Source organism: Diabrotica virgifera, chromosome 9 (assembly GCF_917563875.1).
Source record: "Diabrotica virgifera virgifera chromosome 9, PGI_DIABVI_V3a".
Taxonomy (NCBI): Eukaryota; Metazoa; Arthropoda; class Insecta; order Coleoptera; family Chrysomelidae; genus Diabrotica; species Diabrotica virgifera.
This window is the reverse complement of record NC_065451.1, coordinates 117,760,959-117,775,954: the sequence shown is the minus strand read 5'-3', so window position 1 is coordinate 117,775,954 and position 14,996 is coordinate 117,760,959. Positions and strand designations below refer to the sequence as shown.

General features: G+C 34.0%; 1 protein-coding gene across 1 annotated transcript; it reads right to left on the bottom strand.

Moving 5' to 3' along the window:
* Positions 1–3,671: 3,671 nt before the first annotated feature.
* Positions 3,672–9,806, bottom strand: LOC126891253 (uncharacterized). The gene is made up of 3 exons (XM_050660434.1): positions 9,539–9,806; positions 6,079–8,633; positions 3,672–4,439 (listed from the first exon to the last, which is right to left on the bottom strand). Exons 1-2 carry the CDS (start codon positions 9,804–9,806, stop codon positions 7,696–7,698), a joined length of 1,206 nt encoding a protein of 401 aa, XP_050516391.1. The 3' UTR covers positions 3,672–4,439; positions 6,079–7,695.
* Between the last annotated feature and the right edge of the window lie 5,190 nt (positions 9,807–14,996).

Sequence of the window (14,996 nt, the reverse complement as noted above, 5' to 3'; positions counted from 1 at the left end):
CGTGCTGCAAGAAACTTAACTAGCTATTTCCAGGCACCGGGTACTTCAACATCTGATCGTGATCGCGATGATATTATATACAAAACGTCAGCTGCAGAAATTACTTCTGTATATCACACCGTTAAACATTCGTTAAGCTACAATAGTCTGGATTGTTTTCAAAAGTTATTACCTCTCACGTACGCCGATTCTAAGATAGCTAAGAATGTTAAATGTGGTAGGACAAAGAGCGAAGCAATAGTTTGTGAAGTATTGGCAAAAGAAGCTTTGAAGGACGTAGTTCAAAATTTAAAAGAAGATTTATTTTTTTCGATTTCTACGGATGCCAGCAATAAAGGAAACCGGAAAATGTTTCCAATATGTGTGCGATATTTCAGTTTTGACAAAGGAATACAAAACAAATTAATAGATTTTGTGGATAGTAATGACGAAACTGCCGACCAAATAACAAAGGTACTTTGTGAAACACTGGATAAACATAACTTAAAATTATCGCAAGTAACATCATATGGTGCAGACAATGCAAATGTAAACTTTGGTTCAAATCATTCTGTTTTCACTAATCTTCATTCCAAAAACGAAAAAATATTAAAAGCTAACTGTTCAGTTCACATCTTGCATAACATGAGCAAATTTGCATGTGATAGATTAGACATCGATGTAGAAGCTATCATCTTAAAAATATATGGCCATTTCTCACATTCAGCTAAACGTCGTGCGGAATTGATGGAGATATTTGAAACTACGGAAATGGAGTGGGTCGAGTTATTACGTCACGTAAATACAAGATTTTTGTCGCTCTGTCCTGCTGTTGAGAGAATAATCAAGGTTTGGCCTGCTTTGAAAAGCTACTTTGATAAAAAAGAATCATGTGCGAAAGCCATTGAAAAAATTTTTGGTTCTGAAGCAGAGGAAACAAAAACTCTAGCCTACTTGAATTTTGTTTATAATGTGATGAGTGCTTTTGGTACATTAATAAAAGAGTCTCAGGGAAATGACATTGCCATAACCGAAATGCATGAGTCATTATGCCTCTTCCGTTCAAGACTGATTCAAAGACAGAAGGATGGGTTTTTCGGCTACCAGACGAAACTTACTTTAAATAAATTAGTTGAATCTGAAGAGATCAAAGTCATCGAAGACTTTAAACTATTTTACACAAATTGCCAAAAATATATAGAAAAACGTTATAATTTTTCAGATGAGAATATTTTTGCTAGACTTAAATTCCTAAATCTGGAAACTGAAATTAGTTTCGACATGATTGAAAATACTATCGCTTTATTGAAATTGACAGACAATATTTCGGTAGATCACCTATATGAAGAATTTAACTTGTTGAAATCATCTTTGGACGTATTAGTGGGAAATTCCAAAGACACCACTGCCACCACCGCACAGAAATGGCAACAGCTCTTTCAACAGTTTCCAAAAAAAGATACCAGGAATATGTTTAAACTCGTATCTTTTATATTAAGTACTCCAACGTCAAACTGCTTTCCGGAACGAGTTTTTTCGCAGATGAATTTGAAATGGTCAGATGCGAGAAATAAATGTTCCGTAAAGTTAATTAAAGCAGAATTACTCGTCCAGTTTAATCTACAGCTATCCTGTGAAGAGTTCTTTAAATTTACTAAAGAGAAAAGGGATATTTTGAAAGAAGTTAAATCCTCACAAAAATATGAATAAGTAATTCTTATAAATAATTAAAATATTCTCTTATTGTTCTTATTTTGTTATTCTTATATCTTTTATAACTTTTATTCTTATAAATATATAAAACTATTCTCTTATAATTTGTAACTCTAACTTCTATGACTTTTGTTTGAAACGCCACATTTTTCTAACGAATAAAACGTTTTTGATTCTGATATCTGATTTGTTTTTTATTTTTTTATTCAGAAGACGAATAAGACTCAATATTTTAATGATAAGGTAAATGTGATTTAAAATACCATATTTTTATTAAAATTTATTTTCTATTGATATTTTCACTAGGTGACTATCTTAATGTCTCGTAAACGTAATTTGAACTAAAATAAAAAGATAAATATTCAAATATTTTTGATTATATACCTTTTTTCACTATGTCCCGCTTTCGACGAAACAATCCCGCTTTTTTCACTCAAAAAGTTCCTAAATCCCGACTTGGCAAAAAAAAAATCTGGCAACGCTGGTCTTAACTGTCTTTGGTCTAGTTCAGCGATGTCTGTATTTATTGGTTTTTGTTGTCATTTTTGAACTAGGGTGTTGAGTGCGGCAGTAGTCTTGTTGCTTAGAACTGGAAGCCATTGGGTTGATGTGGGCTTTAAAGTTCCCGTTATGTGCCTCATTGCTTGGTTTAACTAGGTATCTATGACTTTTGTGTGATGATTGTTTAGCAAGACAGGAGCGCAATATTCTGCAGTAGGATATACTAAGGACAGCACAATAGAACTAATACTCTAGGTATTTCACCACAGTATATGATTCTACATTAACAAGATATTTTTCAACAGATTAAGTACTACATTAACAAGATTTTCTTGTTTTAATGCTGTAATATTGATGGAAGCTTGTAGAATTTGATACAAGCACACAGTGGACTCCGTTCTGTTGTAGTAAACCTGTGTCTACAGATAGTTAAGTTTTGAGTTCTTTTGTCATGGGTATGATTGGAAATGTAGACATTCATAAATGTAGGTGGCTGGAAATGTAAGTATTTAGTAGTCTACTTTTTTTATGAATGATAAAAAGTTTTGATGTTCCCACTGCATTTCCACAGAACATCATTCCATTAGGTAGCCGAGAATAGAAGTAGTGTAATAAACAATAAGAAGAGTAAGTACTCATTAAGCACTCTTAATAGGTGGAATGCATAAAACGTAGTAATCCTTAAAGTATGTACTACATTTTTGAAGTTTTTACTTCACTTACAAAGCATTTGCTTTTCTCCATAGCATTTGCTACTATTTACCACATACATAGAACGTACTACGTATTTTTGAAGTATTTGCTAGTTTAATAGTATCTGGCTCAGTTTAAGTGAAGTTAGTGGATGAACGACTTCGGCAGAGGTGATTTTTGTTAAAAAATGGCAGCATTTATGGATGTGAATGAACAATATTGTTCATTTTCTGACAATTGTTCTAACACAATTGGATTACTTCATGTCAGTAGTAGGTACTTTTGATTTATAGTATGTTCTTTTCAACAAAAGCACATACTTTTATGTGAAGGAAAATGCAACAAAGTATATACTATTTGCTGAAGCATGCAGAGATCAGCTTTTTATATAACTGCAATAGGTGTCAATGTGGATACCCAAAAAAATGTAGTGTTAGGAGTGTTAAGAAGAATTGGCAGAGAGAGGGAAATTGAAAAAACAATAAAAGAAAGGAAATTGCAATATCTCGGACATGTGATGAGAGGCGAAAGATACAGCATCTTAAAATAAATAATTCAAGGAAAAATAGAGGGTACGAAGGAGACGCATTTCCTGGTTGAGAAACCTGAGAGAATGTTTTGGTTGAAGCTCAAGGCAACTGTTCAGAGCAGCTGCCTCGAAAGGTCAAGATAGTCATGATGACTGCCAACCTTCGTCGCGGAGATGGCACTTAAAGAAGAAGAAGAAATAGAAGAGTAGAATGGAATGACCACATAAGCTGAATGACAACAAATAGACTAGTAAGGATGATCAGAGACGGTTCCCTGATATGAAGGTGATTAGTGGGAAGACCACAAAAACGATAATTACTGGAGGTACATTGAAAAAACAGACAGAGTCATGACATGTCATGTTATGTCAAAAAGAACAAGAAGAAAGAATATACAAGGGGAAAAACTATTCATCATTTATTGGTTCAAGATATTGTTCCAAAGTGGTAGATGGCATATTAAAAAACTGACCAGACTGACTACCATATAAGCAAGTATGGCAGTTTGTCAATATTGTTGCAGTTTTATACATTGCCTCTACATCTTGTAAAAGCAATTTTTGATTTTTTTTTGAAGTCCAGAAATGCAAATTCTGCAATCACTTTCTGAAAACTCCACTCAACTGCTTGTCTTACAGTAGACATTGAGGCATTAAAGTTTTGCTGCAATTGATTGACACCTTGTCCTGGATAAGGACACAACAATAGTTCCCGAATACCATAAGCTTGATCTCCATATAAAACAAAAGTACTACCATCAGGAAATCGTGTCTTTTCTTCCAGCTGATTGTAAAGACCTGATTCCCGAAGTATTCCAGCATCGTGTCTTCTACCCATAAATGCTCCATGCAAACTGACTGTTAGGCCATCTGGACACACAACAGCTTGGTATTTTGTGCAATGGAAGTGTTTATGACCCGAATAGTATGCTTCCTGATCTATTCCTGGTCGGCATATGGCTCTTGCAGTGCCATCTATAAAGCCCCAACAATTCTGTACTGCTGCTCCCTTATTGGCCACTGCCTAAAATATAAATAAAACTGTTATAGAAAAAAGGCATTATAAAAAATAATTTTAATATGAAGATAAAAAAGATTAACATATGAGCAAGGAAAATACATACATATTTTTGCCTTTCAATTATTGGTTATTTAATAAAATCTCATTTTGAAAAAATGGGCGCGTTCACCAGACCAGTGCGCTATGTCAGCGCTTTGAAACTGTTTAAGATTTTTCGGGTGAATGTCATGTCAATTTAAGCTAAACTTCAACGTGTTGACGAAGCGGTCGCCATTTTATTGAACGTAGTATTTGCATCGCTTCAATCTTGAACGTGTTTAAGAAATATATTATAATGGCTGCGTTCACCAGAAATAATCGGTTTAATTTTCAACTGAACAGCTGTGTTTCACCGCTTTAAAACTACGTTCAGTCTGGTGAATGGTATTTTTCCGTTTGACACTTTCATAGTTGGTTTTGTTTTGTGTTCTCGCATGTTTTATGAATTATGAACTTAACCTAAAACGAGATTCATTGTTTTTGTTTATTTTTATATCGTGCTATCGTTCAAAGATAACTTGGACGTGTCTTTACACAAATTTAATTCAAAAATGGATAATATACTACCTTTATTGTTGTTTGATAATGACATGAACAAGAAATAATTTTTAGTGCTGCTGGACTTGGCAGAACCATTGGATGATGATGAGTATTCCCACCATAAATAAATAATAATTGTCACGAGAAATATGAATTATGTTGAAAATATTGTTCCTCAATACACAGATTTACAATTTCGTGAGCGTATACAATTATGTATCTCCTAAGTTTCAATTACTTTATAATTAAAACCATTGTAAAAGTAAATATTTTCAAATCAGCGCACCATTACAATATATTTCTTAAACACGTTCAAGATTGAAGCGATGCAAATATTACGTTCAATAAAATGGCGACCGCTTCGTCAACACGTTGAAGTTTAGCCTAAATTGACATGACGTTCACCCGAAAAATCTTAAACAGTTTCAAAGCGCTGACATAGCGCACTGGTCTGGTGAACGCACCCAATGACGCGCTGATTTGAAAATATTTACTTTTACAATGGTTTGAATTATAAAGTAATTGAAACTTAGGAGATACATAATTGTAACTCACGCTCACGAAATTGTAAATCTGTATTGAGGAACAATATTTTCAACATAATTCATATTTCTCGTGACAATTATTATTTATTTATGGTGGGAATACTTCATCATCATCCAATGGTTCTGCCAAGTCCAGCACAGCCAGCAGCACTAAAAATTATTTCTTGTTCATGTCATTATCAAACAACAATGTAGTACTATATTATCCATTTTTGAATTAAATTTGTTGTAGACACGTCCAAGTTATCGTTGAACGATATAAAAATAAACAAAAACAAGGAATCTCGTTTTAGGTTAAGTTCATAATTCATAAAACATGCGAGAACACAAAACAAAACCAACTATGAAAGTGTCAAACGGAAAAAGACCATTCAACAGACTGAACGTCGTTTTAAAGCGCTAAAACACAGCTGTTCAGTTGAAACTTCAACCCATGGACATATAAATAAAGACGCTTCAACCGATTTTTTCTGGTGAACGCAGCCAATGTTTATAATATTTTATTAAATTTAATTCACCTGTGCATATTGTTGTAAACGATCTCGAGTTAGCCAATTCAATCTATTTAAGTCTTCTAAGACATACCTAACATTGTCATATATGTGTTCTTCTTCTTCTTCTTCTTCTTCTTCTTCGCGCGACTAGGATTACTCCTGTTTGTCTGCCTCTTATTCTGTTTCAGTTGTTGTTGACTGTACATTGTCTTTCCACCTTTTCGGCGGCCTTCCAACGGGTCTTCTGCTATACGGCTTGTTGTTTTTACAGATGTTCGCTAATCTATCTGGTTCCATTCGATTTACATGTTCGTTCCAGTTTTTCTTTCTTGTTTTTATCCACCTGTTAATATTTTGAATTTTGCAACGTTCTCGTATACTTCTGTTGCTTTGTCTGTCTCTTAATGATATGCCCGCTATTGATCTTAATACTTTCATTTCGATATTGTTGATTTGTTGTCTCGTCTTTCTTGTATCGGTCCTTGTCTCCGCTGCATATGTTAGGATAGGTCTTACTGTTGTCTTGTATACTTTTATTTTGCTTTCCGTGGTCAGATATTTGTTTCTCCATATGGTTTCTCGTAGGCAACCACTTACTCTTGCCGCTTTTGTCGCTTGTGTTGTGGTCTCTGTTCTTATATTCCAGTCACTAGTGATCTCTACTCCTAGGTAATTGAATTTCATTACTTGTTCTACAATTTTGGCGTCTATTTCTAACTTGCATCTACGCGGCTCTTTACTTATCACTATACATTTAGTTTTTTTCTACCAATATTCTCATATTAAATTTATTTGCTGTGATATTGAAAGTGTGGAGCTGCCTTTGTAGGTCATCCTCGTTATCAGCAATTAGTACTGCATCATCGGCATAGCATAGTATCGTGATTTTATGCGCTCCCATGTGGTATCCATGTCGTTTTATGACTTCGTGAACATCATCATATTGAATAACAATGGGCTGAGCGAGTCTCCTTGGCGGATTCCTCCTTTTAGTTCTATGCGTTCTGTTTCTCCTGTTGACATTATAACTCTGGTCTTGTTGTTCTTGTTAATTTCCTTAATTAGCCTTATTATCTGGTGGTCTATTTGTTCAGCTTGTAATAAATTTAAGATATCATTTCGCCTCACCCTGTCAAAAGCACTTTTTAAATCTACAAAGCACATGTATGCTGGTTTTACATATTCAATAGACTTTTCTACTATTTGCCTGATAATAAAAATTGCATCTATTGTGCTGCGGTTCTTCCGGAAGCCTTGCTGTTCATCTGCCATATTCGCTTTTTCCTCGATTTTATCTTTTATGTCTGCCGTCAACAATTTTAATGTGCTGTTCATCAGACTAATGCCTCTATAATTTTCAGGATTTTTCGAGTCTCCCTTTTTGAGTATCGGTAGCAGGAGACTTTCCTTCCATTCAGCTGGTACTACTCCGATATTTATTATATCGACAAATAATTTTAGGAGCCATTTGAGTAGTGTTCTTCCTCCATATTTTAGCAGTTCATTATTTATCTTATCAGGACCAGGTGCTTTTCTATTTTTTAATTTTTTTATTTGTTCTTGTAGCTCTTCTTCTGATATTAGTACTCTATCGTGGGTTTCATTAATGTTTATTTCTCTGTTCTCTTCTTCTCCTTCTCCCTATAATTTCGCGAAATGCTCAGTCCATTGTGTCTCCCTAATGTTATCTATCCGTATAAATTCATTTATTTCTGTTTTTTGTCTGGTTATCATCTTCCACACCTTTTTCTGGGATCCATAGAGGTCGTATTCCATATCTTTGGTAAATTTCTCCCAGTGTTCCTTTTTGATGTTATCTATTTCTTGGTTTACTCTATTCCTGATTGTCACGTAGTCGTCTCGTGCCTCCGGTGTCTTCACTCTTTTGTATGTTAGGAAAGCTTGTTTCTTTTGATTTGCTAGTGCTTTCACCCTTTCGTCGTACCATGGAGTTTTGTATTCACGTTTATTTCTGTTGACTTTTCTTTTACCTAAAGCTTCTTCTGCTGCTTGTAGGATACTTTTTCTAATAATTTTCCAGGTTTCTTCTATATCCTTTTTAGTCTCTAGGTTATGGCTGTTTAGCTTTTCTGTTAGTCTGTTTCTATACAAGTTTTGTGTCCCTTGGTCTTCTAAGCTTTCTATGTTTAACTTTTCTTCGACTTTTGTATTTCGTTTGCGTTGTGTGTTGAATTCTATATTGATTTTCCCTAGTACCAGGCCATGGTCGGATCCTACATTGGCGGACGATAGAGTGCGCACATCTATTATATCCCTGGAGTGTATTTGTCTGTTTGTTATAATGTAGTCAATCATAGAGTTACGTCCTCTTGTATCTGACCAGGTGATCTTATGCTGTATTGGATGGTCAAAGTATGTGTTGTTACTTCGGAGGTTATTCAATAAACAAAGTTCTAGGAGTCTTTCTCCGTTGTCGTTGAACGTTTCTTCATTAAATCTTTGTGTAGCTCCAGCCACAGGTATGTTGCCGACTCCGGCGTTTAAGTCGCCGAGAATTATTGTTTTATTACCGGCTATTGTTGTGTCCAGTAGATCTTGGAGCTGTCCATAAAAAGCATCTTTTTCTTCCTTGTTTTAGTTGTTATCTGGGGCATATACGGGGATAATATTAAGTGTCGTGTGGTGAAGTTTAAGGCAAACCAGCATCATGTGTTCGTTGATGTATACTGCTGCTATATTTATTGTGCATTAAGAGGCCTACTCCTGCCTGTGCTCGTTTGTTTTTATCTACTCCGCTGTACAGGAGCATAAACTTGTTCTTATTGACATTTCCTTTCCCTTTCTTTTTTGTTTCATTCAGGGCACATATATCAATGTTATGGAGCTCCAATTCCTGCACAACTTCCTGTTCCCTTTTGTTCCACGATGCGATGTTCCAAGTGCCAATTCGTAGTTTATTTGGTCTCTTTGTCCTTTTCTTTGCGTAGGTCGTCATCTGTGTATCCGTCCAATTCCGAGGCTTCTGTTCGGTTCTATGAGCGTTAATTATTTTTACAGTAGGTAGGCTGCTAACCTTGCTCACCAACCCCCTGTTCGGAGGACCATTTCTCCCTTCCTCGTCGGCCCTGACCTTGCCTTCCATTGGGGTTGGTTACCCAATCTCCAGCAAGGTTGCTCAGGTTTTCCAGGGTTCACCCATGCAGCCCAAGCTGCACTTCGTGGAGGTGAGGATAGGGATTGAGTAGGAGAGGCTAGAGAATGCTAACTGGAAACAGCATCTTATATTGCGCTTCACTACCCCTTTGTACCCCTTTGTTTACAGACATAATTACATATTTCTGACAGAGCTGGTGGGGATCTTTGGAAAATACATTCCAAATCGCATAATCGATTGGGATATGCCAATCTACGAAGGAATATACAAATCCATTCAATTCCTAAAACAATAAAATTACTGCTAGATGCTTCTCAAACAAAACAAACTGAAAAATTAATGCAACATAATATGGATATTAGGTATTACCTGTTGCTATATGCCCAGATTTGGTTCTAATGCGATTTGGAATGCGTAAAGACCGAGCTAGTAGCGGAATATCTCTTGTTTTGAATCGAAAATTTTGTTCCGCATCTTTCTCGTCAACTGTTTCTAACACAAAATGGGGTCTTGGTGCAACTGCAACAGGTATTATCGGATCAAAAATGTCATGAAGAATTATCCCTCTTATTAAATTGTGATCTATTGGATCACCGTGTCTTCTTCGTTGTAAGACATTTTCAATATTTTGTTCCATTATTGTGACAAATCGCAAATAATTAAACAAATAAGTTATAGTGTGTTATAACAAGGTTATAGCCAAGCCAAGGAACACAAGCACACAACTGCCGACTGCTGCTTTATAGGTTACGTTTGTCAAATGTCAATTAACGTTAATTTGTATTTTGTGCGGAGTTTCTGAAAGGATTCAAAAACTGTTTTTGAAGTAAAGGAAGTGAAAACGTTATCCCTTATTTATAACTCATTGCGCATGACAAGTATAACGTTTTACGTTTAACGTACGTCAAAAAGTAGAGGGTCTAAAATCTCTCTATTAACGTTTCGATACGCTATTAACGTTAGTCTTTGCGATATCTCTCTAATGAAACAACTTTGATTGAAAATAGTAGTGATAAGAATAGTCGGATGATTTTAATACTCGGATACTAACGATTCGAATATTTCAAATTCAATCCTCGGGTGATGATTCGAATTATTCCGCATGCGATGAAAGAATGAGAATGAGAGAAGGAACCTTACGTTGGAACCGAATTACGAATTATTTCGAATTATCGAAGATCGAACGATCGATGTGCGTGGGATTCGATTTACATCTCTCGGAACTCTAAAAAAAATTTAAATTCTAACTGTAAAACTATAAGCACATGGTAGAAGTAGAAATCTCAGTTAATGAGAATCGTTTATTGTTTTTTGTTTTTGTTATTCCATTTGTCTGTTTCGTGAAAGATTATTAGACATTCAGAAAATATGCGACCAGGTGCAAAAAAATCAATTGTGTGGCGTTATTTTGTAAAAAATTACGACAAAACTGTTAATGAAGGATTTCTAGGGTATTCCAGTGCTCTACAACCATTGTACACTCCGCCAAGCTGCAAAAAAAATAACATACGTTTAAGGCTACCTAACAGTAACGGGTCATTTTATTTTTTAAGATTGATTTACGTGCACGTGTTTTGTCGACGCGAGGACTACCAGGACATCATATCATATGTAATATTTTTAAACATTGGAACATTAAAAAAAAAGTTATAGCGATTGTTTCCTATAACGGGTCAAATGTTAAGAGTGCCATTTTTGAATTATTTACAAATTTTTCATTTACCATGTGTTGCTCATACATTAAATTTAGCAGTAACAAAGAGTTTGACAGATATTGTAGAATTTAATGACGTTTAAAAAAATCAGGACACTTGTAGGGCATTTTAAACATAACAGTCTAGCATGTGACAAACTAAGGTCTGCCCAAGAAGATATGGGATCATCTATTCTAAAAGTAAAACAGGGGGTTGTTACAAGATGGAATTCAACTTTCCATATGCTGCAGACTTTTGGAAATTAAGAATCCATTGTGTGTAGCAGTAGGAAACTTATCAAAACCACCAGAACTTCTGAACTCAGATGACCTGGGCGTTATTAATGACTTCATAACAGTCTTACAACCAGCAGATGGTACAACAAGTCTACTATCTCGTGAAAATTACCCTACAGTCTCCTTGTTAATACCAATAATTCGAGGAGTACAGTTTGTACTGCAAAATATGACTACTGAAACAAATGTTGGAGATTCCCTAAAATTAAAGTTAACAGAAACAGTCCAACAACATTTGGGTGATTCTGAGTCAAGTAAACCCGTTGTCAAAGCAATATTTATTGACCCAAGATTAAAAAAACTTGAATTTGGCAAGGAAGAGAACGCCAACAATGCATAAAAATGGGTGACTGATGAAATTAATAGTAAGTCAAAAAACACAGCCGACTTCTACAAACACTGACCAGGTAAATCAACCCAAGTTAATGTTTGGTACCATTTTGACAGAAACGTATCAGAAAAACAAAATTTTTCAAATTCTACTACCTCGGTTATAACTATGATTAGACAGTATTTAGCATTTCCCTTACTAGTTAGGAGCCTTTAACGGTATGACAATTATTTTTATGTTTACTGTTATTTTATTTATAAAGTTTTAATTGATTTTAATTGCATATTACTACTTGTTTATTTTAATGGATTAAATTATGTGAAAAAATTATTTGATTATAATAAAAATTTTTGTTGAAATATTACATTTAGATATATTTTTTAGATGCCGAATACTTCGAACAATATTATCAGGAGCATCAGAATTCAATAGAAATAGTATCTTTGGTTGATGCTCCTGGTGAAAATTCTCCATTTTCGTTGACCACTAAAACAACACAGTTCTTGCTTTCCTCCTACAAAGCTGGAAATCGCTATTCCGCAACCCCAAAATAAAAAAAATGTCTGGAAGAAAATACTGGAACTGTTCCAATCTTATGGCTAACCATGTGGATAAAGGAATTGTCAAGAAAGCAAGTGCCACATTCAATGTAATACGCCAAACAATTGTGATACTATCGTGGAAACTGCTGATCACGGGTTTCGCGACAGTTTGCTATGGCAACTGACACCAGAGCGAAAGTCTCAGCGTACAACCGAAAAAATGCCATACGTGATAACATCTAGTGGGAGAAAAAAAAATCATGAAGAAAAGGAAGAAGCTAAGCTACAGAAAGAGATGAAGAAAGAAGAAAATAAGAGAAAGCGTGAAATGAATAAAGTAACAAAGAGGCCAGAAAAACCAAAAGACGTCAGCAACTTAACAACACTTTTGACAGAAAACGAAACTCCGATGACCAAAAAATCCATCAACCCAGCGGAGTTCTCTAAGTTCAAGTAATCTCCCTAAGGATAATATCATTCGTAATAAGGGATTGTGTTTTATATGTACGAAAAATGCAACCGTGGCAAATTTTGGAATTAAGTGCCAGAACTGTATGAGAATGTACCATTACAAATGCCTGCTGAAAAAAGATTTATACACACCTCATTATTTATGCAAAGTGTGCCAAAAAAGACGTAGTTTCCTATATTTTCTGTTCATGCAATAAATATTTTTATTTTAAATTTTTATGAAATTTTGTTTGTTCAGATAAAGTTTTTATTTTAAAATATTTCAGCTTGTTATAGTTTTTTTATTTAATAAATATAAACCTTTATTTTAAATGATTTAAACTCTTATTGTTTCATTCCATTAGTATGAAAGTGATGCCATTAACTACAGCAAGACGTGTAACAATTACTGCAGGTAGGTGCCAATGACTACAGCCACATGAATGCCAATAACTGCAGGCAACGTGCCAATAACTAGTACTTTCTGTTTTTTTAATTTAAATCAATTTAATTTTATTTTTTTTAAATTTCAATTTTAATTTTAATCAATTTTGTTTAAATATATTAAGGTTATTATTAAAAACAGTTGTGTGATCAAAAGGGTAGGACATAACACCGCCCAGAATAAAAGTTCCCGAAATTGTGATTCTTTTCTTGTGGAAATTAGAAATATTTTTCCCGGGACATTTCCTTAAAGTGACAATAACTGGGTGCGTTACCGTACATACTATATAGTCAACCTGTTTTAATGCTATGTTAATATTAGTGAATTTTAGTTAAAATCTTAATATGTGGTGTGTGTATTTGATGAGTGGAAGTGTATATTACTTGAAATAAAAGGTTGGTATTTATTAATATCAGTAAGGAAACAATAATTTACGTTAATTAAGTAAATTATGGGTTGTTTTAAACGTTTAACCTATAAATTGAGGGGTGCCAATAACTGTGTAACAAAACCGTTAAATTATAGTTATTGGCATATGGTGCCAATAACTGCCATAATTAAGGTGCTTAATAATTAAGTCTTTTGTGCTTTTTTTGCTTAATGTATTGTACTGGTGCCAATCACTGAGTACTTAAAAAAAACTAATTTTATTTTACAGAAATCTTAATTTTGAATTTTGTTTATTCTTTTATAAAACAATGCAATTAAAAGTCCAATAGACTCGGAGTAGGAGAGTTTGCTTTAGCTCCACTGTTTACAATGTTTCATTCTGATTTTAGCCGGTTTTTAACTAATTTTTCAAATTATTTGCAGATAATCATCATGCCAAAGTCTAAATTTAGATTAAAATATTCGAAGTATTATGAAGAAACAGTTAAAAGCATGTAAATGTGTTCAAAATCAACCAAAATTAAATAAAATGGCAACTGTAATCAGTACGTCATGTTTATTGTAGAACATCATTTAACATTCAGTTTAGCAGACACTTTAGTTGATCTTTTAAAAATATGTTCTTAAATTTAAACAAAGATGATATTAAAAACATTACCTGCAATCGGACAAAATGTACCAAAATTGTAACTAATGTTATTGGCCAGACTAATTTTGAAAATGTGTTAACATTAGAAATGTGCCATTTTCAATTATTGTAGACAAGTCCACTGATATTGCATGACAGAAGAGCTTAGCTCTTGTTGTCAGATATATGTTAAATAATGCTTCAGATCAGTTTCTATTTGAAACAAATAATATACCTAATAAACAAAACTTAATAGGTTTTGCAGTTGACGCTTGTAATACTATGATGGGGCAGCATAATTCTTTACAAACTCTACTTAAAAAAGATGTTCCAAATTTATTTATTATGAAATGCATTTGCCATTCACTTGTCCTAGTAGCATCTTATGCGTGTAAAATATTGTCAAATAGGGTTGAATATATAGTAAGAGATATGTATTCATATCTTCAAAGTTCTAAAAGGTTAAAGCAATATGAAGAATTTCAAAACTTTTTATCAATTAAACCTCACAAAATTTTGCAGTTAAGCCAGACCCGTCGAGTATCCTTAAATAAGGTAATCAACAACGTTGTTGAGCAGTTTAATAATGCCCTAAAGTTGTTTTTTCAATCCCAATATTTAGAAGAGCATGACAAGAAAGCCGAGGACATATTTGGAGTTTTAAATGATCCTGTTACAAAATTATAGTTATAATTTTTACAATATATTTTACCTTTTATACTAAATTTAAATCAGGATTTCCAAAGTGAACACCCTAAAATACATACCCTGTACGAGAAAATGGCAATGGTTTATAAGACATTTTTGGACTTTTATTTAAAATCCGAATACATACAAAGTACACCATTAGAAAACGTCAAGTATGTCTCGGGCGTAACACTACTGTATCTAATATTACGTTTCTATATTGCATAATATACAGGGTGTCCAGAAAAGATTGGTCATAAATTATAACACACATTCTGGGGTCAAAATAGTTCGATTGAACCCAACTTACCTTAGTACAAATCGACTCGTCCAACGAAAACCGTACTAACTCAATTTTTGGCGT

What these genes read in the sequence shown, in the direction of transcription:
- LOC126891253 (XM_050660434.1), bottom strand. Translation starts at nt 9,806, where the DNA reads ATGGAACAAAATATTGAAAATGTCTTACAACGAAGAAGACACGGTGAT. An exon ending in ATCTGGGCATATAGCAACAG is followed by an intron (nt 8,634 to 9,538) that starts GTAATACCTAAT and finishes AGGAAGAAAAAG; the next exon opens with ATGCTTTTTATGGACAGCTC.